The sequence below is a fragment of the Hippocampus comes genome, unplaced genomic scaffold (genome assembly GCF_001891065.2).
Source record: "Hippocampus comes isolate QL1 unplaced genomic scaffold, H_comes_QL1_v1.1 scaffold401, whole genome shotgun sequence".
Lineage (NCBI taxonomy): Eukaryota > Metazoa > Chordata > Actinopteri > Syngnathiformes > Syngnathidae > Hippocampus > Hippocampus comes.
Window position 1 is genome coordinate 178,770 of NW_017805210.1, and position 24,681 is coordinate 203,450.

The following is a 24,681-nucleotide window of genomic DNA, read 5'->3' on the forward strand; positions in this document are numbered from 1 at the left end:
GGGCCCACTCTACTCGGTGGGGGTGGGGCCCTGTTACCATGGACACGGACAAGTCCACTGACAGGAACATGTAGAGCTGGGCTAAAAGTGGGAGGGGGGGTGTATTGACTGGGGCTTGGTTTGTCATGTGATGGCCAAGACCAAGCCGGTGCTCCTTACGTACTTTTTTTTTTTTTAATTTTTTTTAAATACACCAGAGCTCTGTACGTGTTAACCAATGGTCAGAAGGATGGGAAAAAAAAGAGATGCAACCCCCCCCCATAAAAAAATGCAGAAGAAAGCAGCTTCTACTGAACAATATGGAGGCAACAAAGTGGGAGACCAGAAACCAGGTCGAGCACGTTTACGCGCGTCTGGGGGGGGTGTAGATGCAGCACCTTTATGAGCTACATCACACAAACCCTCAAGTGTCAAAGGGATGTTAAAAAAGACACATGAAGTTGATTATGCACTCCCCCCCCCCAAAATCAGGGGGCATAATAACATTCCAACCAGTAGCACGCATCCACTGCAGTGTACACGACTCAGATTCGACACTTTGACTACTTGAATCTAAAAACGGGCAAATTGTCACGTAAATTCAAAGATAACCTCCAAGTGGAATTCCAGCCCTTTCCGGCCAACTGTGTGCCATTCCTGGCTGATCCGTCCCACCGCCAGCACCCCCCCAGCTCCTCCTCCTACCCACACATTCTGTATGCTCTGCATTGCGGTGAGAACGCCATGTGAAATGTGCAAATGCACCAGGGCCGACCTATAGCTCCACAGACAGAAGAAGTCAGGCAGGGTTAGGAGGGGCGGGGGGTGGATTGGAGTGGAGAGGAGTGGGGGTTGGGTGCTCTATACATTCCCTGGTCCCCCTTGCAGCCTTTGATTTGGGGATGGGTGATTGGGGTGTGGTGGTGTAGGTGATGGCCAAGACCAAGCCGGTGCTCCTTACGTACTTTTTTTTTTTAATTTTTTTTAAATACACCAGAGCTCTGTACGTGTTAACCAATGGTCAGAAGGATGGGAAAAAAAGAGATGCAACCCCCCCCCCATAAAAAAATGCAGAAGAAAGCAGCTTCTACTGAACAATATGGAGGCATTGCAACCTACACAAGTAAAAAAAAAGACAACGAGTACTCGGCGCTCATCCAGCCATCAGACTATTCAGGTACGCATTGGTTCTGATTGACTGAGCTCCACATTGGCCAGGTTCTGCCACTCCGGTCGCCTCCTACACACCAAAGGGCCTTAAATGCTTGCTGTGAACCGCCACTCCTCCCCCCCCCACCCCACAACACACACACACACATAAATAAGATACACATTCAAAGCCATGAGTTTTTGGATGACTTGCTTTGTAAGCTCCCTCAGAACATTCCAATGAGTTGAATATCTTCAGCCAGACACTATGAGGTGACTCAACTGAAAAGACTGTTGCACGTTGGCCACCGCGCGCCGGGCCCCCCAAAAGTTGAATGCAAAGGCTACGTTGACGTGAAACTGTGGGTAGATTGTAGGAGTTGTCGGCCATAATTCACACCCCTCTTTTTTTTTTTTTTTTTAAAAGTGCAGGTGGGGCTCCATGATGACCATGTGAAGCAAACTTCTCAAACGAAAAGAACCAATCTTTACCCCGTTCTTCTATTTCTTTTTTAAAAGGCTACAAGTGAGGATTCAAATGTGATAAGAGTGCGATAGGAAAAGCATGTGGACATTTTTTTTTGCCCTAGTGTGTTTAACAGCAGTATCATGCGCACAGGCGCGCACACACACACACACACACACACACACACACACACACACACACACACACACACTTCCTTCTTATACCCACGCCATTTTTTTTCCTTCTGTACATGTGACTCAGTGAGGATTTTGGGTTATGCCCGATTTTTTTTTTTTTATCAACGCCCCCCTCCCAGACGCAAATGTGAACCCAGGAGTTCATGGAGAGTCGAGACAATAATCACAAACTGGAAGTGAATCAAAACACACTTGTACCTATTTTTTTAGATAAAAATTAAAAATTGGTAGGAGAAAAAAAAATTGGCTCACTTTAGTGCTTATTTTCTTTTAAAAATTCTATTTTTCAAAACCGTGGGCTGCTCATAAAATTAGCTTTTATTTAAAAGATTTAAAGGTTAAACTCTCACATTTTGACCCGATAAACCCAGTTGTGTCTTTTTTTCCGCCCCGTAGCTGAAACTTGCAATTGTTGGAGACCTAATTTATTTTTACTACAATAACTATCCTTTAAAAAAAAATAAAAAAGTATTTAACCTTCTGTTGCACACGATTTAGAAAGTGGTTAATTGATGTACTTTTCTACTATTTCCACTGAAATGATTTAAAATGATACACGTTTGGTTAACATTTTAATCTTGTGCAACTGATGTACATGACCGACTTAAGTAAAGCCAACGGATCCAAATGATTTTTTTTCTTCATTGCAATGGTTCATATTCACAATGAGCTGTGTGTGGGTTTTTTTCTGTCTTTCTCTCGCTTTTAGATTTTCAAAAACCTTTCGGAGAATTCCAGCCCATGCTCTGTGTTAACCCCAAAATGGACACTGTACATGCTTGCATCTTTCCTGACTGTTTATAGCACTTCCCTTTTTTCCTGAGGAGTCCAAAGGTTAAAGACATGGTGATTGGCCAAGCCCCCTCCTCCCATCCCTCCCCCCAGCTGATATTTGCAGAATGCAAAGAATGGCCCAGCGTGTGTGTCTGTGTGTGTGTGTGTGTGTGTGTGTGTGTGTGTGTGTGTGGCCCATGTTGCCTATACTATCCATTTGTGCTCATGAAAATTAGTTTAATTTCACATTGTGCAGGCTTTTGCTAGGCAGGGCTGAAACTCAACTCCATTATTGGATAAACACACATATGCACACAATTGAAACAGACACGTTTGTGTAAAGAATTAATTAATTCAGCACATCTATTTCAAAGGCAGATTTTAGTACGTCAAAAAAACGCCCACATGACATTCACGTGGGAAAGAAAATGAACTCATGAGAAAGTTAGGATTATTTTTAGGTAATAGACCCGTCTGAAAAGATACAATTTCAGACATTTTTTTGGGGGTGATAAAATGTATGGCAAGTTTCCAAGGTGACAGCCCATTTCAACTTGGCAGCTAATTCAAAGAAACAACACGTTGCACACAAAACGTGTAGCCATGACGAGAAATCATTCAACATCTTAGCTCACACTATCAATGCACCAAATGGACTATCTCAAAATATTCATAAGGCTGTGGGTGCGCCAACTTCACAAGATGTGCACGCAAGGAGCCAATCTACAAGCATTTTAGAGGAAATACCCCAAATGTCGTTAAACTGCAAATACAACAGGAGAGGTGGCAACGAGTGTGCAGTTGTGCAACGAGGTTTTGCGTGACTTTGGGGGCCCCAAGGCTTCCCATTCTGCTTTTAGCGTCCATCTCATGCATGGCAAGGGGGAAAAAAAAAAAAAAGAGAGAGAGGGGCGGAAGCCAGCAGTGACGGAGCAGATCCTTCAAATGGACGACTCCATGAGGCCTGTGCGTATGCCTGCTGTCTCCCTGAAATGCGTTTTCTTGTACAGCCACTTGAAGGGGACATTTTTGGACACCCAGCACGTGTCTGCATAAGTTATTTTTAAAACAATAAATACGTACAACAAAAATGTGACGGTTGAGCCCAAAAGGCAGCACCCCACTGTCAAGGCAGAGAGGAGGGAGTAGCTACAACAAGCCATACGCCCCTTTTCATTGAACCCCCCACCCCAACAACATTCAGGGGGGAGGGGTGACAAAACATACATTTAAAAAATAATCATAAGCACAAACTTTTAGCAAAAAGGTTCAAAGTTATAACCTACCTTTGACGTTTTGGCACAGAGTGTTCCACATCGAGAAGTTTCCCATGGAGTTCAACTTTACCTAAAAAAAAAATGCAAAAACAATTCTGCATTCATTGTTGCTTGTTAGGGATTTCTGCTTCCTCGTTTAATTAAATAAAAACAAATCCACTGACGTGCAAGGGAGTGGGGGGTAATATTAGCAGACAGCCACAAAATGGCTTTTACAAAGGCGAGTTGCAACGACGAAACAGTTTCATTCAAAAGTATTCGGGTAAAATATCATCTTTTTTGTGCCAAAGCGCAACTGTTATATTTAATATAAAAAAGCAGTGTCGCCAGTGCAAAAAAAGCAAGTGTGTGCGCCTCATAGTTGGCCTACATTTTGAGCAACACAATTAAACCACCTGGTGTGTCAGCATGGGCAAAATGGCTACACAACACAACGAGCGACTTGTGGCCACAGGAGAAGGCTTGTGGGACTTTTTGAAAAGACGCTTTTATTTTAGTACTACTTGAGAAGGCTCGAAAAGCTGCCTGCCACCCACCCACACGCACACACACACACACACTCACACACATACGACGACGACCTCTAACCCGAACCCGAGCAAAGGCCCGCAACAAGGTTCGACTCCACAAGAGAATCCCGTTGATATTTTTGATTCATCGACTATAATTCAAGTGTTTTAAAAAAAAAACACACAATGAGATGTATATACAAATAAAAGCAAGATACCCCAGCCGCAATGATCACATGCATTTCGAATAGGGGGCCACGCACACACACAAAACCCAGTTTCACGCCGTTGCAAACGTCTCACCTGAAAGAACATCGATGGCCTTCATTGCAGTCTTCTCGTCGGGGCAGTCCACGAAGGCATAGCCGGTTTTGACCAGAAAGGGACCACTGTGGGGAATGTTCCACGTCTCAAAGATAGTTTCGAAGTCCTCTTCGCTGGCCTCGGCGCTCACGTTGCCAATATATAGCTTATTCATGTTCACAACCAACAACAATAAAAAAAACAAACAAAAAGAACCACCCAACGGCTCAGATAGCGACCGTGCTGCGTTTGGAGTTGCCTCAAAACAAACAAACAAAAAAAAAAGAAAAACAAAAAAAAAAGGAAAAGAAACCTCGTTTAGTGCACTACGGAATGGACCGACCCTAGATTTAAACTGGCAGCCTCGTAGTGGCTTCGCGCTCCCTCGCCCCTCTCTCTGCCTCTTCTTTCACCACGCAATAAATAAACGCTTAGTTATTAATCTTGCACGCTCTTCCAAACGACGATGGGCTGGGTAGGGAAGGGAAAAAAGGAGGCGAAACTACTTTGTGTCTTCCTCCGAAGAGACGGACAATGTCACACACGCTCAGGCAGGCACCCGCCTCTGGGTCGACTACAACCAAGGAGAAGAAGAAGAAGCGACGAAGAAGAAGAAGGGGAGGAAAAAAAATCCGCTTCTATTCCGTTTTTTTTTTTGAATGAGCCACGTGTTCAAACTTCAAATCAACCGACACGTGAGGAAACCCAATTGCTCAATTAAGTGTTTGGGATTGGGGAAAATTGCTCGGGAATCTGGGGTGGGGACAGTTGAGGGGGAGTGGATGTTTTTTTTTTTTTTTTTTTTTTTTTTTTTTAAGGAGGGGAAGAAGAGAGGATTGGTGTAAAAAGGAAAAGAACCTGGGCAGCGTTAGAAAAAAAAGAGGTTCCGTTCGAGGCTGCTGTCTTTCCTAGAATCACATTCGTACGCCTTTCTCTGCATTAAAAAAAAAACAGCTTCGTTCTCATTGGACGCCGGGGCTATAGTAAAACGTGCCCGCGCGCGCACGCGCACGGAAACTCCGCTTAAGTAGAGTGATCTCACACACAAGGACGAAGGGGGGCGGGGTGGGGCCATTCATAAATGATGTTGTACGACTATTTTGCTAAAATAAGAAATACGTGACATGTGATGGGGGGATTGGGGTGGGGGGTAGAAGAGCTTGACCCGTGGTTCTCACTCACGCAACGTGGGAATGACACGTATTCCTATTCAAATGAAGGCGTCCATTTTCCCTCATACGCTTCCCCTCCCTCAATACGCAACCAAAGTCAAACAACTCGCCCGAGTGGACCATAACCACCCCGTTTCTATATTTAGATGTTGTATTCATTCCCTTTCAAATGCTTCCACGGTTCTACTTTGCTACGAGTTTGAGTTTGGCCATGTGGTTCATAGCGAGCCTTGGCTGCCATGTTGACTGCAAGGGGGAGGGGCTTTCAAACATGGCGTCCTAACGTACGGCCCAATTGAAACGCAAGAAGTGCATTTTTGAAAATGTACACGTCTGTTCTGTGCAGTCAAAGGTCACGACGGATGGGCCACAATATTAGGTACATTTGCACAATCGAATGCAGTGTTTCTAAATGCAAGCTTCACGGTGCTTCACAAAACTTAGTGAGCCAAGACTCATATTTTCCCCTGGAGAAATCGACCGGGACAAACACCAAGCAAAAATGACATAAAAAAGTATGTGTTTCCGAAGAAATGGTCATGATGTGTGGTGGTAGGACACTATTATTATTATTATTATTATTAATGAAAACTTTCAGACCAGTTAAGCATAATAATTAATAATGAGGATTCAATGCAAATTTATTGCCTTTATAAACCTACTTTGAGTTGTGATTTACATGTACTAAATTCATGACTGTGGTGGGAGATTTTTCTAATATTCCGCAGTTAAAGTAGACAGCCCTCTGTGTGATAATTGTAGTTTTACACCACAATAATTGAAACAAGAAACATGCCTCTCTGACAGTGTGAATCAAACCGTGGTGATGTTAGACCTCATTAACTTGTACATGTGTACCTAATCATTTTCCTGACAGACATATAGCATTCCTCACACAAGCTACTGTATGTCAATTACGCTTGGGTAAGCTTCAGTTGCACTTTCTGTCAATATAAAGTGTATACTGCCAACCGTGTCGAGTCTCAAATTCACATACTGTATATCTCATTAAAGGCACTACAATTTTTTGCAATTTCTGTTCAATCGGTTTTGCCTTATATTTAGTTTGTTTAATAAGTTGTAGATAAATACCAGTATTAGAAGCAGTTCTCAGTATAAAGTCATGTATTTCTACACCGCAGTTGCGTTTGTGTTGTCAGTAATATTGTATACTGCACTACTATCGATGATATATCATTATTGTAAGAGTTATAGGAAATGTGCACGAGAGCACTTCAATTAATTTATAAATCAATTTTTGCACATAAAGGTTTTTTACAATGTCATGCAAGCGGTGATCAACATGTTTTTGTTTTGCGCCTTATAGTCTGTTCCGGGGTGTTTCCTGGCTATCAATGCATGCTAAACAAGTATAAGTGTGGTCAATAAAAGTAAGTTATCAAATACTGTATTCTTCCATAGGAAACGATTTCCAACAGTAGTAGTAGAGTTGAAAGTGCATGTTGTTAGTGCTTTTTCCTTTATAGTAAAAACAATAATAATAATCATCATCATCATCATAATAAGTAGTTTTCGGGCCCTTTGAATGAGTGGATAAGAGTCGGGCCATGCCTGCATGAGAGGGTTTCCTCCCGCACACCACATGCTGCCCTCTGATTGGCCGGGAGAGCTGACCAATCAGAGGGCAGCACGGCCGCTCCGACTACTGCCGCCGGTGCGGCCATTTGATTGGCTGAGGGAGAGCGACTATTCTATATGAACCAGCCCGCCAATGATGCGTTTACGTCCACGTTGAGATTGTTGGACTTTGGTTCACTCTATAGGGATGGAACGAAATATGAGCCACAGAGCCAACTTGTGGCATTTTTTCAGATAGTTGATTGAGCTCTTGCTCAACTCTAGCCTGTCTCACAATTGATTTACTTTTACAACAAACCGTATGGAACTAGAGGTTCTTCAAGAAGCAATGCGCCTTCTTCCTAGACGCTCATACATTTAATCTGTTTATATTCGAGTCACTGGTTAGATCTCGGAAAGTTTTTAAAAACAGTTTCTGCCGAGTGATCGAATCGGTACATTTACCATAAATATTTGCGTTACTTGGCACGTTCCGTTGATGCGTTTGTGTTTACAAAAATTGTGACAATTTATCTGGCGCAAAAATGAGTGAGAAGAAACACGGGGAAAGATGGCTTGTGGGGCCGCTGCATATAGATTTTTTTTTTCTGGACAACTGCAGCCATGCTGTGTGAGGTCTCGGGCCGTGCACGTCGACTTGAATGAGCTCTCGCATGGCTGCAGCCTCGTTGTGTGCGCGTGTGCGAGGCTACGACGCAGCCATGTGCGCGACGGATGAATGTATCGCTGAGGAATGTACAGAACGCCTCCCCCACACTTCCAGAGCCCTCCACCCCCTTCTATGGACTCCTTCCATAGGGGGGAAGTAACATAAAGTTGGGAGAGTCCATCATTTCCTATGTTAGTTAGTGCACGTGGGCCAGATTTAACCAAGTGCAGCGCTAAAACTCTTATTTTATTTTTTTTTGTGGGGTGTATATCGGGTAGGTTTAAGTATGTTGTCGGCAGTTAGTGCTCAATTTCAGGTTGTTGTTGGCCTCGCTCAAGTAAAGTCGTCGCCAGGGCTCTCCCAAACCCACTTATGCTACACAATCTCTGGATTCTGTCAACTGGTGAGAATTCTTTACGTCTTTTATTCTATCTAATCATTACTCTTCTCAGGTCGTTCTTCATGTAGTGTTTAAACGTGTGCAGCAGAGCATCCACTGAGGAGTGACCGTTTCGAACGCCATGTTGAGCCCTGGCTGTTACGTTCACTGACGCCTCCTCATCTACGTTAGCACATTAAGTCTTATTTGCTCGAAACACATGCATCAATGCACCTCAAGTGGATCCACACCAGCTCCCCCCAAAAACAACAAACTAACTGGGTGCTTTTTACCCCCCCCTCCATTTTTGCTCTTCCTTCTTGGGAGATGACAACCCTCATGTCAGTAGTAAAATGGCGGTGTGAGCGTGGTTTTTGTGTGTGTGTGTGTGTGTGTGTGCGTGTGTGTGTGTGTGTTTGTGCAGCACCTCCTAACAAGCCAGTCCCGATTTTTAACATAGATGTATTTACATCACACTTTTGTCACATCAAATAACAAATAAAAGGGTTATAGATCTCGTACGTTAAAAATGGTAGAGGGAAATGTCCATTTTTCTGGTGTCATAACTCAAATGTTTTAACTTTTACGAAAGCATGCCTTCCGTCTTGTTAGGCAAGAATGAATAAATCCGTATTTTTTTTTAAATAGGGAAATGTTGCTGTTTTTAATTCCGTTACCTAGCACGACAGCATATTCATAGCCAGGTTCGTATGTTTTGCATGGGTTATAAAGTGGACGTTACGAATTGCATTGTTTTTAATATTTCTAAAGCTGCTATGAGACAAGACTTGTGATATTTGATTGATTCATGTCATTAAAAAAAACTGTAGGGTTTTAATGGACAGTTGTTGATTCCACGATGTTGCATGAGCTCACTTTTTCATATAAAACTCTAAAGTCCACGTCCTCCAGTCCATAAATTTGGTTAAAAAGTCAGTGTTCACAGATTTCTTCTAATATTTGCAGAAACGTGTGACACTTTGTATTTAACTGAACGACTGGGCGTAATTTGACCGTCTTTTCTCCTTCTGTTTAGGGTTTCAAGATTGTATTCTTTGTCAATTATTCCTCGCTGTAAACTGTTCGTAAAATGACTTTTAAGTAACCACACTCTTCGTGATCTGATCCAACCCAAAGCAGACAGAAACGTGGGCTGTTGCACTTCAAGATTTCACACTTGTACTTTTGTCTATAGTACTGCAATAAAATGTGCAGGACTTTTTTTTTTTTGGAATGTGGACAGCACATACCGTGGAATGGATTAGTCTGCTAATGTGTGGACTGAAACTGTTATTTTTTTGTTCTTGTGGAAATATTGACAATGCAAATTTGTATGATCTATGAGCTTGTTTAGGGTAAATGCTTGTGATTGGGTAATTTACATCGCAGGTGTGGATTCATTAGATTTTGAAACTGGCCCTGAAAGTTCTTTCCTGTATTTAATGTTTTGTTCTGTCATTCAATTGCAACGTTTCATAAAGATTATTTTGAAAGACCAGCTGTATTCTGTACTGTTTTGATTCAAAAGTTCTCATTTAATTTGTACAAAATACACTTTTTAAATGAACATTGAGGTGGGGCGGGGAAGCTCTGTACAAAATGATTTCCGGAAATACATGTTGATATGGGGAAGGTCAGAAAAAGGGATATTCAGCATCTAAACATAACAGCAGATGAGACAACTAGCTGACTAATAACAGATTTAGAGTCAACATAGACCGTAGAAACAGTGCGCGTTCGGCATGCAGTCAAAATGTATCCAAAACATAAAGAATAGTCACCATTCTCTCTTAACCTCTCTTTGATAGCGCAAGTACACCACAAGTTACACCAGGTCAGCATTTGGGGCAAGGTGTGTTTATGCACACCACAAAAACCTATTTGAAGCATATATCAAAACTTCACAGTGAATTGAATAAAGAAAAAAAAAAGATGAGCTCCTGTGAAATCACAATTCACATCATCCGTCGACCCAGACGCATGTATGACTTATTTGTTAGCTGCATGCAGCTTACGACAATCAAGGCCGGGGACCATTGGGCCCATTCTGTCGCCAACAGGCCATAAAGTGCACTTCTGAAACATGGAGCGCTTATCCAGGCGGACTACAGTTGATCAAGCTATCAGCAGATGACCCCTGAAAATGAACCCGGGTCAGTGCTCTTTAAACGTCACAACTAACCATAAAATCATGTTAATTATCTGCATTCTTTTTTTTTGGTCCGTGGATGTGTGTGAAACACATTGGACCGCGCAAATATGGTTGCACTTGTCATGGAATCGCACAGCCGCCAAAGAACATTCACGTCAAAAGGTCATGGCTTAAATAACAGTGGAAAGAAAGAAAAAAAAAAGGGGGAGCGTCAACATGGCACACATTAAAAGAGATGAAGACAACAACAAGGTCAAGTCCATCTTTGTGCTGAAATGTCTTACTTTGAACCTCGAGCTGGAGAACTTTCCAGGCTGTCAAAAGTGAACCGATGCATAGCTGCGAGCCCCCCCGCACCCCCGCGACATGTCAGCAGTTATTCCAACACCCATTTGAAGAAGCCACGCCATTATTTGAGATGGCATTAAGGGGGTTAAAAGCAGATGAATGTTTTAGCGCCAGATTTTCAAGATTGCGTTCATTCTGAAGATGCCCGATGCGTCGTCACCTGTGCGCACGGAGGGCCGATGCGGTGTGCTTTTTTTTTTTGCTCAGTGCCCAACAATGAACGTAAAGAAACCTGATCACATTTTCGGAGCCCTTGTGTAAAAGCAGGTCAACTTAAAACACATTTTAGTTACCATGTGAAATGCCTCGCATAACCAGAGTTAACAGGGTGCCTTATCGTTTTAAGTGAAAGCCATTTTTGATTCACCGTTCTTTCGTAGAGGCGGGTACATCACTATTTGCAGTATTCTGATATTTGACTTCATGAAACGAGACATAACTAATGAAGTCTTGCAGGTCTATTTCCCCACTTTGTTTTATTGGCGCAGCTGGACTGAAGTGGTGTTGAAAGTTTGAGAGAAGTCCTTGTGAACTTGAAGTGCGGCCCAAACATGATTCCAAAGGTGTGAACTTAGAACACCATCCTGGCGTCTTGGCTGGTTCTGTGAAACTCTCCTTTGCTTCATTTCCCACCTCACCCACACATCTTCACTCTCACCCATAAAAGTGAAGCCCAACTTCAATTCGAATACACATTCGAGCCAGAAAAATGAGAAACTTTTCAGAGTTCATAGTTGTATTTCCATATATAGCACCCCCCCCCAAAAAAAAACAACAAAAAGGCAGTTTGATCATAAAACTCAAATGATGACCTTAAGCAGTGTCAGCAGAGATTTACGCTAACTCTACATGGTACTTACCAGAAGATTCAATTCCCACTGTGTAACAGTGAAGATTAGAAAAAAAAAAAAAAAGGGGTGAATGGCAACAATAAAAAAAAAAAAAGTTTTGAGTCCATTGCTCTCGCATCGTGGAAGTTGAGAGATTCGCAAATTAAAACCACCCTCTGCATGTAAACACAACTACCTTGAACTCAAAGCGTGCTGTGAATTTCGACATGCTAAGTTCATATCAGCTGCAGCACCTCAGAAGCGCCCTGAAAAAAAAAACAAAGCACACACATTCAAGGCAAGTCAGTGGCGTTTGATGAAAACAGCGATACAAACCCAAATGAGTATATCGGAGTCATATTCAACATCAAAAGGCTTTCATTTGGTCTCGTTCATACTTACTTTGGTTGTAGGAGCGAGACCAAGAGGAATTTCTGTATCTCCCGTAGTCCGGTGATGGGGAGCGCCTGCGCCTGCAATGGGTACACGGAGAGTTGAAATGGAGTAGAGCAACATTTGGACAATGGAAATGATGACTTACCCGTCGTATCTGTAGTCGTACTCTTCGTAGCTGTCGTATCGGCCGTAGCCCCGATTGTAGGCTCGGTCGTAGCCCCTGTCGTAGCTCCGGTCGTAGCTCCGGTCGTAACCACGGTCGTAACCTCGGTCATAGCCTCGGTCGTAGGCTCGGTCGTAGCTTCGCTCGTAGCATCGTTCATAGCCTCGAACACGATAAGAACTCCTTCCCCAATGGCAACCTCCAACGCCGATCTCCTCTACAAGAAAACAAAACAAGAAAAAAAAAAAAAGAGGTTTGAAGGAGATTGGTCACCGACTCCCCTCTTCATGAGTGAGACATAAAAAGGGGAAAACGTTGGTTTGACTCTTACATAGATTGTTTACCCATGTAAATTCCAGGTGTGGGGGTGTGGGCACGCTTGGTAATGGAGTAATCTACTCTGATTACCCTCCCGTCGATCTCCATACCGTTGGCTCTCTCCATTGCCTGAGAAACAAACGTCCAGAGTCAAGGATCAGCATCATATGCGCAGTCGGCATGGATGCCTTGACTCGGAGGTCGACTGTAACGATACTGACATCTAGTGGTGCACTCGCGTAATCACACGTGCCCAGCAAAGAATGGAGACGGTGCGTGTTGCCATACGACGACACATGGCGCAATTTGAAAACAGGTTTACTTGAGATGACACGTCATCTCGTTGGAGCAACACCGCACTGGACTGTGTCTATGCTACTGTACGGTAATTACTGCCACAGAAGCAGTTTTGGTCCAAGGAAATGCACATCATTCAACATATAGAGGCGACGAGTCGCAATAAAATGAAACAAGTCAACCTTACCTCCTTTGAATCTTCCAGTCTCTCAAAGTAAACGAAGGCATATCCTCGCGAGCGGCCCGAGCGCTGGTGGAACACCACGTTGACACCAGTCAGACGACCGTACTGTGAAAACACGTGCCTCAGGTCTCGCGCTGTGGTCTCCAAGCTTAGGCCAAATACCCCCAAACATTTGCTGGGATCGGGGTTTGCCTAGAAGGGGTCAACAATAACGCTTTTGGTTGATCGCATTCCGTTCTTGTTCGGTGCATACAAATGTCCAATTGCAACCTTTTCCGGCCTACTTTGATCATTTCTGCAAGCGGAACAGCGTTCAAACCCTTGACAGATTTAATAACCCATTCGACAACTTTAAAAACCCGAGGCGGGTCGTTTTGACCTCAATCAACATGGAGTTTATCAGCGGTTACGAGCACACCGAACGGAATCTCTGAGGTATCAATCGGGTGAGCCTCATTCAAAATGCTGAGTTACCGTTACGTGTACGCGATGTGTCCCACTTACGTGCGATTCCACCCGAGAAATCACATGCACAATTACCACACCACGCCCGCCCAAAATAAGGCCCAAGGTCCACCTACCCTATCGACTAGCCCGCCGTGGCTGTTCGCTTCTTTGGCTTCATGGCTCTGTTGATAGAATGAAATAACAGCAACGGTTATTGAATGTGCCGTCAGAGTGCTTTTGCCACAGCATGAACCGCAATTACTTGAAAAATTCCCGCGTGCGACGCAGCTGGACTGAAGTGGTGTTGAAAGTTTGAGAGAAGTCCTTGTGAACTTGAAGTGCGGCCCAACCATGATTCCAAAGGTATGAACTTAGAACACCATCCTGGCGTCTTGGCTGGTTCTGTGAAACTCTCCTTTGCTTCATTTCCCACCTCACCCACACATCTTCACTCTCACCCATAAAAGTGAAGCCCAACTTCAATTCGAATACACATTCGAGCCAGAAAAATGAGAAACTTTTCAGAGTTCATAGTTGTATTTCCATATATAGCACCCCCCCCCAAAAAAAAACAACAAAAAGGCAGTTTGATCATAAAACTCAAATGATGACCTTAAGCAGTGTCAGCAGAGATTTACGCTAACTCTACATGGTACTTACCAGAAGATTCAATTCCCACTGTGTAACAGTGAAGATTAGAAAAAAAAAAAAAAAGGGGTGAATGGCAACAATAAAAAAAAAAAAGTTTTGAGTCCATTGCTCTCGCATCGTGGAAGTTGAGAGATTCGCAAATTAAAACCACCCTCTGCATGTAAACACAACTACCTTGAACTCAAAGCGTGCTGTGAATTTCGACATGCTAAGTTCATATCAGCTGCAGCACCTCAGAAGCGCCCTGAAAAAAAAAACAAAGCACACACATTCAAGGCAAGTCAGTGGCGTTTGATGAAAATAGCGATACAAACCCAAATGAGTATATCGGAGTCATATTCAACATCAAAAGGCTTTCATTTGGTCTCGTTCATACTTACTTTGGTTGTAGGAGCGAGACCAAGAGGAATTTCTGTATCTCCCGTAGTCCGGTGATGGGGAGCGCCTGCGCCTGCAATGGGTACACGGAGAGTTGAAATGGAGTAGAGCAACATTTGGACAATGGAAATGATGACTTACCCGTCGTATCTGTAGTCGTACTCTTCGTAGCTGTCGTATCGGCCGTAGCCCCGATTGTAGGCTCGGTCGTAGCCCCTGTCGTAGCTCCGGTCGTAGCTCCGGTCGTAACCACGGTCGTAACCTCGGTCATAGCCTCGGTCGTAGGCTCGGTCGTAGCTTCGCTCGTAGCATCGTTCATAGCCTCGAACACGATAAGAACTCCTTCCCCAATGGTAACCTCCACCGCCGCCATCGTCGTCGTCATCGTCATCCTCTCTATTCAAGAAAAACAAACAAGGAAAAAAAAAAAGAGATTTGAAGGAGATTGGTAACCGACTCCACTCTTCATGAGTGCGACATAAAAAGGGGAAAACGTTGGTTTGACTCTTACATAGATTGTTTACCCATGTAAATTCCAGGTGTGGGGGTGTGGGCACGCTTGGTAATGGAGTAATCTACTCTGATTACCCTCCCGTCGATCTCCATACCGTTGGCTCTCTCCATTGCCTGAGAAACAAACGTCCAGAGTCAAGGATCAGCATCATATGCGCAGTCGGCATGGATGCCTTGACTCGGAGGTCGACTGTAACGATACTGACATCTAGTGGTGCACTCGCGTAATCACACGTGCCCAGCAAAGAATGGAGACGGTGCGTGTTGCCATACGACGACACATGGCGCAATTTGAAAACAGGTTTACTTGAGATGACACGTCATCTCGTTGGAGCAACACCGCACTGGACTGTGTCTATGCTACTGTACGGTAATTACTGCCACAGAAGCAGTTTTGGTCCAAGGAAATGCACGTTATTCAACATATAGAGGCGACGAGTCGCAATAAAATGAAACAAGTCAACCTTACCTCCTTTGAATCTTCCAGTCTCTCAAAGTAAACGAAGGCATATCCTCGCGAGCGGCCCGAGCGCTGGTGGAACACCACGTTGACACCAGTCAGACGACCGTACTGTGAAAACACGTGCCTCAGGTCTCGCGCTGTGGTCTCCAAGCTTAGGCCAAATACCCCCAAACATTTGCTGGGATCGGGGTTTGCCTAGAAGGGGTCAACAATAACGCTTTTGGTTGATCGCATTCCGTTCTTGTTCGGTGCATACAAATGTCCAATTGCAACCTTTTCCGGCCTACTTTGATCATTTCTGCAAGCGGAACAGCGTTCAAACCCTTGACAGATTTAATAACCCATTCGACAACTTTAAAAACCCGAGGCGGGTCGTTTTGACCTCAATCAACATGGAGTTTATCAGCGGTTACGAGCACACCGAACGGAATCTCTGAGGTATCAATCGGGTGAGCCTCATTCAAAATGCTGAGTTACCGTTACGTGTACGCGATGTGTCCCACTTACGTGCGATTCCACCCGAGAAATCACATGCACAATTACCACACCACGCCCGCCCAAAATAAGGCCCAAGGTCCACCTACCCTATCGACTAGCCCGCCGTGGCTGTTCGCTTCTTTGGCTTCATGGCTCTGTTGATAGAATGAAATAACAGCAACGGTTATTGAATGTGCCGTCAGAGTGCTTTTGCCACAGCATGAACCGCAATTACTTGAAAAATTCCCGCGTGCGACGCACACATTCGGCCTGTTAAGTTCGTTGATTCGTCGCAAGATAACTTCGAAAAGGTTTGCGGCGCTACCGCAGCCTAATTGGACTCGACTGTTCCGAGTGACGGTTCGTCTTTTTCTCGACAGAGCGGTACCAATCGGATGATGTTGAGGTTGTTGTTTTGCCCTGAGTTAAACAAAAAAACAACAATTAAAGACAGCTGCAGACAGTGAATAAAAGCGGAGCCTCGGAGTCGAGCCAAAGGCTGTTTATGTTTTCGTCGTGAAGTCATACAATGAGGTTGTCCGTAGCCGCACAGTCAAGAGAATAACTACACATTGGATGTTGTAGCACTGCCAACATTTTTGGCTCGCTTGCCAAGCCGTGCGAAGGGCTGCATACTGAATGCACGCTTTTCGCCTTTTGCAGCGGAACTTGGCGTGACAGTTTAAATACTGCTTGACAGTGATGATTGGTCAGGGTCAACAAGGCCTTCTCTGCTGGCCTCAACAGCCAAAACCCAAATTCTAATGTTTGCTCCGGGTACGCGTGCGTATTCATCTAAACCTAACAGCCGATGCTCTTCAATTTGTCACATTTCTCTTTGCTAGACTGCTTCCAGGACTTAAAAAAGTTAGTTTTTTTTTTTTTGGGGGGGGTGTCTCTTATAGGGTAGCATAAAACACCCCCCAAAAATATTGCCAATAACGCCACACGCAATATGCGTATTAGAAATACGAGCGGTAAATTCATATCGAATTGTATGCAACACCCAATGGAACAATCAGATGCAACCTGAAATGCGCATCGCCATTCAATAGGGGGAAAGTATCTCAGCGCATCACAAACACTAAGTTGCTTACTTCGATTTTTCATGAGATAATGTTTAAATAGGACGATGCACAGTGTACAAAAACATGAAATGTCACAAATTAGTTGGCACTCACCCTGAGCCGAGCCTTGGGGCTGCGGTTTGACATGGGCGAAGTGCTCCGGCTCTTCCTGCGGCGGGAGTCGGGGCTGTTGGAATGAGATCGAGATCTCCGTCGGCAGGGATGAGATGGAGAGGGTGAACGGCTAGCATGTCGGACAGAAACGTGCCTCGAACTAGAGCTGAAAATAGAGTGTGAGGCACGAAGGTTGATACATTTTCTCACAAAGTGGACAGAAACAATATTTCACCTGTTTATGAACACAAATAACAACATACCCTGATTTTGATCGAGAGCGGGATCTGGATTCTGAATGCTTGGATTCTCGGGATGGACTCGTGGAGCCTGAGCTGCTCTCCGACTTGGCCTGAGTTGGACTTCCGTGTTCAGATTTAGATGAGAACCGAGACCCCTGTTGCCATAGTGGTAAAACACTATCATTTACACTTACATGTATTTATAACATGAAGCCCTTTTTTATTTTTTTTTAAAGGGTTTAACACATTAAACAGCGTACAACTTGCACTCTCCAGACACTTTACGGGCAACATACAATGAATATGTCATTTCTGCATTAAAAAAAAAAGCCCCCTTTAAGAAATATAAACATTCAGAGGGTGTATTGAGACTGTCAGAGTTTAGAAAACGATTTTAGTAACTATCACACGGCCATCAAAACAAGTAAAGCATGCAGTTTTATGACAAAAAGTTAGCATGCTCAAAAAAGAGCTGTGGAACAAGCAAGGTTTCCTTAACCGAGGGACATGTTCTGTCTTCCGGTTTCTTTACAAGTTTTCATTTCTACTCGTCATAATCTTCTTTTATTTGTGTGTTTTTCTTCACCCCAATTTTAGACCCAAGTGTTCTAATCTTGGTTCTATTTTCTCTGTTCATGTGCTCATTAGCCTGCTTTTGAGCTTGGAATTGTGTTCTTTCTTCCATCATTCTTGGATAAAATTCTGCAAATCTTTCACGAACAACAGATCCTTTATTTAAAATATTAGATTTACGATAAAGATGTACTGTACTTGGTGAAAAAAAAAAACAGTGACTAAATTGCACTTTATTCGAATTTACAATGTTCATCAGTAATTTATTATTATTATTTTTTTAATCAGAACATTTACAGAACTTGTGTCAAGTTCGTAACACTTGAAAGCTAGGAAGGAAAAGTTGCCAAAAGGTGAATAGTCCAGGTTTATTAGACCAAATGAGGGGTATCTGCGCCTGACTTTTCATATGACCACAACATATAACGGTTACTGGGCTTCATAAGCCAAAAAATAAAAACAAAAAATACTCCTGGAATTTCAAGACGCCGTTCAGGGTCACACCGCGGACGGGGTTCAAGCGAACGTAAAGTTACTGAAGTTTACTTGATCCTCTTAAAGGAGTGTAACAAAGAATTATTGTCCGTAAGCAAGATGCAACCCCAGAACTGGCTTTTAGGCGAGCTCCACTCGAGGCAAAAGCTGCAAAATGTAATCGATAGAAAACTTCATTGATTGAGGAATACTTTTTCGGTTTAATGTACGTATTTGTTGTCGGCTTGCAACGAGTTAGGTAAAAGGGATCACTCCTTACCCGTCTTTCGTTACCTCCCTCGTCGGCGTCACTCATTTTCAGGTCATCTACCTACCAAGCAACTTTTTCCGGAATATACAAAATAAGCAAACAAAAAACAAGAAGTAAAACGTTTAAATACCAAATGTTTTGGTTTGAGAGATGTGCGACGAGAAAATGGCGCGCGAGGGCGGAGCGATGAGAAAGCGCACAGTACGTCATTTCCGATTATGACGCCCCTTGCATCTAAGCGCTGGCGACATTGCTTGTGTCAGGTATGTCGCGTGGCGGATGACGTAATGCAAGGAATGTGTCAGCGACACAATAAAATCACACAATGTCGTTAAGAGGACAGTATTTCAACATAAAATGGGACATTTACTTTCTTTTATACCCAACACTTATTGCGATTTAGCAAGTGCTTGTGGACTAAATACTATAGTACACAACATTTATTACACTAGTCATATTTGAACCAGTTTATTGAGTCTGGTGGACTAACGGTACAGTTAAAACTGTGCCAGTGAAGCAGAACAAGTGAGACATTACGTCTATAGCCCACATTTGTTGGTTAAATCTAGTACGGTTAACAGGCATCATTATGATGCGCATTTGAAAGGTTTGTAATCTGCATGGGATAGTTCACCAAGCAGAGATTGAAAGACTCCTCCAGCAGGTAACAATCGCCTCCCACATACAATATAACAGCACTACCAAAAGTGGATTAGCCCATTAATTTTTATAAAATGTCTACAGTCACAGTGCAACATGAACCCTGAACGCGTATTAGCAGATGGTCAGTCGTCTTCACAGCACCAAAGATACTGACCTTGCAGTACATTCATTCCATTCTACATTGAGTGAAATCACTCCCAAGGCAAGTAAAGGGAAGGGGGCACATTTCAGCGGCAAATGAGATTCATCTGTTGGATCACGAGCTTCAGATTGAGGCTGAACAGTCTTTGGATTACGTCTATGCAACTAAATGTAAGATAAGAAGAGATGAATCATATTTTATTGCATGGAGCAATAGTCCACAGCACAAATACAGCAATTCATATTGTGAGCATTCTGTTGAGTTCAGCAGGTTGACATAATATTGTTAAGTTGTATACTACTGTGAGCCCAAAATGTGCCTAGAGCCTTGCACTGCAGTTTCCACAACGGGCGATACATAGTTTGAAGCCAGTACTAGTAATACGATTCAAATATGCCATTATATAAAAATGCAAAATTGAAATATAAAAATGCACGCTGCAATCTTGATCCGATACAATAAATACTGTGGCGCAAAAAAAAGTGAAGGCAAAAAGGTTTTCCCTCCTTTTGGCTTTCCAAGAAGCATCAGTTCCTTCCAAGTCTGCGGACGTCCTGGGATAAATTCAGAAAAAGTGGGATGTGCCAAGAGAGCAGTCAACACGGCTACCAAAACAAAACTCAAAGATGTTGCTGAGGCTTGTTGGGGCTTTGTGGGTTGAAGCGTGACGTCCCATGATGACTGCTAGCTCGCTCCTGGTGGGAGGCTCTTTGCAAGGCGGCGGGAGTGGAAGCGAGGACGGTCCCGTGGGAGGCGTTGGTGAGAGACACATTGGCAGCCAATTCAATTTTCCCCTCGAGTTTGACCAGGCGCTCCAGGATATCATCCAGCAGCACCGCTATTGTCCTCTTCAGATCCGCTGCGTGCAGAAGAATAGATCATTAAGTCACGACATGTGCCCCCGAGTCTGGAAAATTCTCGTGAAATGATTACCATAACCAGCCATGGTGGTCCCCTGCGGCCCACCGGGAGCGTTCTGGCTCTCCTCGGTCAGGACCTTGACGTATCGCCGACTGAGCTCCAGTATCTGCTCGCGGAGCTCTGTGCTGCTCTGGTGGCGAGGTTGCTGCACGGTGTAGCGGAGCAACAAGAGTCCCCACGCCAGACCAAAGAGTAAGAGCAGCACACTCAGCTTCTGCGACATGTTGCGTCTCAGGAGAGTGCCAAGCATGATACTGGGGATGGTGAAGGAGCAGGAAACGGGAACGCTTGCTGCCGTCGGATGTGAACGGCCTCGATATCGTTGCTTCGGCGTGACAGGTGATCGATTTCTCAAGTGTTTTTGTTGTCGATTCCCAGGGAGAAGTCCAGAGTTCACAAATGTCGCAGTACGAGGTAATCTTCGATACCCGTGAAGCGCAAGAATGCTCGACTTGGATTCTCCTAGACGAGGAGACCCTCAATCTTTGGTGGTTGGCTGCCCACCATAGCAGAATGGGGGCTTGGATAGGATGCTCACACGGCGTTGGACAACCTATACACACACAACGAAATAAAGAGGTTCGAGAGAAGAAATTATCTGGGGAAGCTGGGAAATTGCAGCCTCACCTACCTGTTCAACATTTCATTGAAAGCCACACACGCTCAAAGTCACAGATACTACAGTGTCAAATGTGAGGATGGCGACTTCAAGAGGACCCAAAAAAAATTTAAAAAAAGAAGAAGCTTTTTCTCTTGCTTTCGTTAGTGTGTTGGTTTTGCATTTTTAATCACGCAAAATCAATTTTGATCCAATTACTCAAACGGATGGGCTAATCGGTGAACTACTTGATTGTTAAAACGATTAACTGCAGCCCCACATCAAAGCAGACTTCCTTGGTCAATAAGTAGGCAGCGTGCACGCCGCAACACATTTTGACATTTCAGCCCAGAAACCTAATTGCTAGTTGAGCTGTAACTGGATCCACTTTGCTGCTCCTGAAAGGATTCATAGCAGCGGTGGCAACCATTGAGGGCATTCACGTTCTAATCCCACCTACACAAGGGTCAGTGAAAGGACAAATAGCTTTTCGGCGCGCATTCGCAAGGAAAATTAAGTGATCATTTTTCACTTTTTAGATCTTTGCCAACGGGTCCATTCTCTCTCCCTTCTGTGATGGGTGTGCCGCTATTTACCTGTTGAGCTGATGAGACAGGAGCGACTGACTGAGGCAATAAATTATGAAAGCAGAGGTAACAGAATCCATTTTGCTCGTCGCCAGCATCTTTGAAATAAGACATACATTCATTTGAGACTTTAGTTACACTTGCACATTTTCTTTTTTTAGATATACAGTAGTACAGGGGCTCAGTTTTATATCCCCTAAATCTACAACTCCAAAGTTAAATTATACTCTTGCCGAATTAATATCTCCCTAACGGGGTGAACACAACCTTTGTAAGGGCAACATTTTGTGTTACAGGCTTCGATTATGCAGTCTGTGAAGTGCCTTACTAGAGAGAAGACATGCCCTTTGATGCCAGGCACTGATTTTTTTTTAATCGGCACATATTTGAATAAAGCACAAATGCAAAGCGCCCGTGAAACAAAAAACATCAGGGTGACCGTACCAAGCGCCCTGCTTCTGCACTATGCTATTAGCAACACCGGTCAATAAAGCGTGTATGTTTTAGAGGGTCGCCTGAGTCACACCGATAAGGGCAGCGGTATTTTCTGCAGAAGGAACTCAGCTTCCCCTCCGACAGCAAGCTTGGTCAACAAATAACACAACTACTTGACAAATGTTTTTAAAATGAACCATTTAAAGAATCACTAGTACATTTTGTGAAGATAATCCCCAAAACATGCGCAACTGTGCAAGCCAGCAGGGAGAAAAACCGGTCAGGCAGGCGAACGTAAGGCTGAACCACACATGAAGCCTGACATGTACACACCTGCAACAACCTAACAAATTGTGCAGCATCACACCATTTTCGAGTGATCCGAACTTTAGCCTCAGGGTGAAAAAAACAAACATGTATTGCATTGTGCCAATGGATCGACATCTATTGGATTAAAAACACAGAACTGTCCACAAGCCACACTGCGCAGACGACAAAAGCAATAGCATGCTTTGTTACATGGGAAATTTGCCCATGCCAATCTGTTTGTAGTCTCACACCCATTTGTCAAGTCCTCCTAGCTATCAAGTCTGCAATATCACAAAAGTTGCATGCTTCCACTTCATCCAGTCACGGGTTAAGTAATCACTAAGCCATTGTATTAGGGCTGCAGCTATAGAATCGTTTGAGAATATTCTACCAATTATCACATTCAATTTATCAAGTATGTATTTTTTTTTTTGTGCACGAGAGGTGCAGGTATTATTTTTTTCCATTGGGTCAGCATTCTCATATTCTACTGTACCATCTGTGACCTTGAGTGTGTGTGGCCTGGTGAGTGACATGGGTGTCAGTGAATGACAATTTAAGGGTAAACATACTTAGGATTTGAAATATTCATTTTGTGACACCAGTCCTGAATCTTTTCTGACACTTCACATTCATCCTGCACTCCACCTAACATTATTTGAAACATACAGATTACAGATGTCCCAGTACACATATTTGTGTTGTCATGAATCAGCTATATTAGTGCCGTTTATTACTTGCTTCGTTATGCCTGACCTCAACGCTCAGATTACAGTCGCACAAAAAAAAGGAAAAAAAAAAGCATAATTTGTTCACTGGCATCCTTTAAGCCCAATAATGCAGCTGTGATGGGTATCATTCAATCTGTTAAGGACATTTTAGACCCTTAGCAGATTGAATTATTACTCTAAAATCCTCGATTTTCATACAGCCGGAGTCAATGACTGCTATGCATTTTTCCAAATCTCATTCCAAGAAATTCCTCTGGTTTATGTGGGTCACAATGTTGTTCCTTGATCGTCATCCACTAGTATCTTTGCCAAAATTGGCCATGCTCACAAAAAATCTGCCACACAGTCTGCAAATAATGAGCCGTTATTTTTCCCATTTTAAATATAAGATACGCGACCGCAGCCTCGTTTGATAGTCACAAATAACGGCATAATTATTTTCCTTATAACAACATTAAAAAGAACGCTTGGTCTCAGTGTTTCCTACTTTGGATCTCATTCAACTTGGGATAAAGGCACACGCACACGGGAGTTAATACTGAGGTTGAACATTGACCGATTGCTGAGTGGAGGCACACTGTCCGCTCATCCGACTCGCAGATCGTTAACGAAACTATCAGATATTGAGTGCCAAGAATTACTGTCAAGTTGACCTTGTATGACAGCAGAACAAAGCAACTGCCCCTTGACAAACGTAGCGGTTCACTTAACTTCTCTACCACGTAATGTTGCTGCCAAGGTTACACATGAAGGTGAAAAATTCACAAGAGACGCTCTCGTGTAGTTTTCACCTTTGTGGTACTTTCAATGCATATGTTTGCAGCTGCAAAAGGGGAAGTTAACGTGTAGCGACTTTGTAACTCCGTGTTAGCGTCATGTTAGCTCGCCAACAACGCTATTAAAATAGACAGTAGACTAGCAGGCTATGCTAATTTACCTCAGGCTTCCTGCACCCGAGGTTATCTCGAAGTTGGTGATATAATAGCCATGCTGCAGCCAAACGAAGGAAGATGAGGGCTCCAAACCCCGAAAGGATGACGTGAAAGGGTTGCTGCGGTCGCCGGTTAAAGAACAAAAATAAAACAAACCAAAACAAAACATCAAGTCTCCACCGTCTCTATGTTTAAGTTAGCCGGTCATCATGACCCGAGAGTCGAACATTTAATTGCTTCTTCTGCTAAGCTCCGAAAAACGCTCTGCGACTCAGTAGGCTAAAGTGCACAGCTGGAAATGTTGCACGCAAGTGGGCTGACCGTCACGGTTCCCTTGAAGGTTCGCTGTGCGTCACCGCAAGGCATTGTGGGACTTGTAGTCGTTACTGCCTTTCGTTTGACCCGCGGATGACAAAAGGGGACAGTGACAGAGAAATCACTCATTTAACTCTCGATTACGAGTTAGAAACATTTCCGTGTTACAATATTTCGATTTTAACTTAATGAGTAAAATGAGCTTGAGTCGGTGAAATTAATTTGGTGTTTTTTTTT

The 24,681-nt window shown here is 43.6% G+C and overlaps 4 protein-coding genes and 1 long non-coding RNA gene across 11 annotated transcripts in view; 1 reads left to right on the top strand and 4 right to left on the bottom strand.

Annotated features, from left to right (window-relative positions):
• Positions 1–5,602, bottom strand: part of igf2bp3 (insulin-like growth factor 2 mRNA binding protein 3) — a 16,984-nt gene extending 11,382 nt beyond the window's left edge. Inside the window, exons 1-2 of one of the 2 annotated variants that reach the window (XM_019868897.1) lie at positions 4,655–5,602; positions 3,852–3,912 (exon numbers count right to left, since the gene is read on the bottom strand). In XM_019868897.1, coding sequence (XP_019724456.1) covers positions 3,852–3,912; positions 4,655–4,829 — 236 coding nt within the window. In that variant the 5' untranslated portion in view covers positions 4,830–5,602. The remainder of the gene's footprint in view (positions 1–3,851; positions 3,913–4,654) is intronic. The other variant, XM_019868898.1, reaches the window with a different exon arrangement.
• Positions 5,603–8,094: 2,492 nt separating this feature from the next.
• LOC109515242 (uncharacterized) lies at positions 8,095–9,949 on the top strand. Its single transcript, XR_002168149.1, has 2 exons — positions 8,095–8,477; positions 9,490–9,949. It is a non-coding gene; the product is annotated as an uncharacterized LOC109515242 (long non-coding RNA).
• Positions 9,950–12,669: 2,720 nt separating this feature from the next.
• LOC109515214 (transformer-2 protein homolog alpha-like) lies at positions 12,670–13,941 on the bottom strand. Its single transcript, XM_019868839.1, has 3 exons — positions 13,723–13,941; positions 13,145–13,333; positions 12,670–12,789 (listed from the first exon to the last, which is right to left on the bottom strand). The coding sequence occupies exons 1-3, from the start codon at positions 13,939–13,941 to the stop codon at positions 12,670–12,672; spliced, it is 528 nt and encodes a 175-aa protein (XP_019724398.1).
• A 72-nt stretch (positions 13,942–14,013) lies between these two features.
• On the bottom strand, positions 14,014–19,025 carry LOC109515238 (transformer-2 protein homolog alpha-like). Of its 5 annotated transcripts, none has more exons than XM_019868903.1 (10): positions 18,821–19,025; positions 17,515–17,648; positions 17,252–17,417; positions 16,178–16,225; positions 15,600–15,788; positions 15,129–15,244; positions 14,848–15,013; positions 14,759–14,811; positions 14,620–14,690; positions 14,014–14,483 (listed from the first exon to the last, which is right to left on the bottom strand). In XM_019868903.1, the coding sequence occupies exons 1-10, from the start codon at positions 18,854–18,856 to the stop codon at positions 14,473–14,475; spliced, it is 990 nt and encodes a 329-aa protein (XP_019724462.1). In that variant the 5' UTR covers positions 18,857–19,025; the 3' UTR covers positions 14,014–14,472. The 5 variants fall into 5 exon arrangements, with proteins under 5 accessions (XP_019724462.1, XP_019724461.1, XP_019724459.1 ...); XM_019868902.1 differs by having other exon boundaries at positions 14,620–14,693; XM_019868900.1 differs by having other exon boundaries at positions 14,014–14,398; positions 14,451–14,483; positions 14,620–14,693; positions 14,759–15,013.
• A 238-nt stretch (positions 19,026–19,263) lies between these two features.
• Positions 19,264–24,646, bottom strand: ccdc126 (coiled-coil domain containing 126). Of its 2 annotated transcripts, none has more exons than XM_019868904.1 (3): positions 24,135–24,646; positions 20,550–21,090; positions 19,264–20,475 (listed from the first exon to the last, which is right to left on the bottom strand). In XM_019868904.1, the coding sequence occupies exons 2-3, from the start codon at positions 20,785–20,787 to the stop codon at positions 20,237–20,239; spliced, it is 477 nt and encodes a 158-aa protein (XP_019724463.1). In that variant the 5' UTR covers positions 20,788–21,090; positions 24,135–24,646; the 3' UTR covers positions 19,264–20,236. The 2 variants fall into 2 exon arrangements, with proteins under 2 accessions (XP_019724463.1, XP_019724464.1); XM_019868905.1 differs by lacking the exon at positions 24,135–24,646 and having other exon boundaries at positions 20,550–20,921; positions 20,956–21,089.
• Between the last annotated feature and the right edge of the window lie 35 nt (positions 24,647–24,681).

Coding starts and splice junctions, on each gene's coding strand:
- LOC109515214 (XM_019868839.1), bottom strand. CDS start 13,941: ATGGTTGGGCCGCACTTCAAGTTCACAAGGACTTCTCTCAAACTTTCA. Junction 13,334..13,722: donor ACGGCGGGCTAGTCGATAGG/GTAGGTGGACCT, acceptor GACCCCTTCTAG/GCAAACCCCGATCCCAGCAA. Junction 12,790..13,144: donor GACTGGAAGATTCAAAGGAG/GTAAGGTTGACT, acceptor TTTGTTTCTCAG/GCAATGGAGAGAGCCAACGG.
- LOC109515238 (XM_019868900.1), bottom strand. CDS start 18,856: ATGAGTGACGCCGACGAGGGAGGTAACGAAAGACGG. Junction 15,245..15,599: donor GACTGGAAGATTCAAAGGAG/GTAAGGTTGACT, acceptor TTTGTTTCTCAG/GCAATGGAGAGAGCCAACGG. Junction 15,014..15,128: donor TACATGGGTAAACAATCTAT/GTAAGAGTCAAA, acceptor TTTCTTGAATAG/AGAGGATGACGATGACGACG.
- ccdc126 (XM_019868904.1), bottom strand. CDS start 20,787: ATGCTTGGCACTCTCCTGAGACGCAACATGTCGCAGAAGCTGAGTGTG. Junction 20,476..20,549: donor GACCACCATGGCTGGTTATG/GTAATCATTTCA, acceptor TTCTGCACGCAG/CGGATCTGAAGAGGACAATA.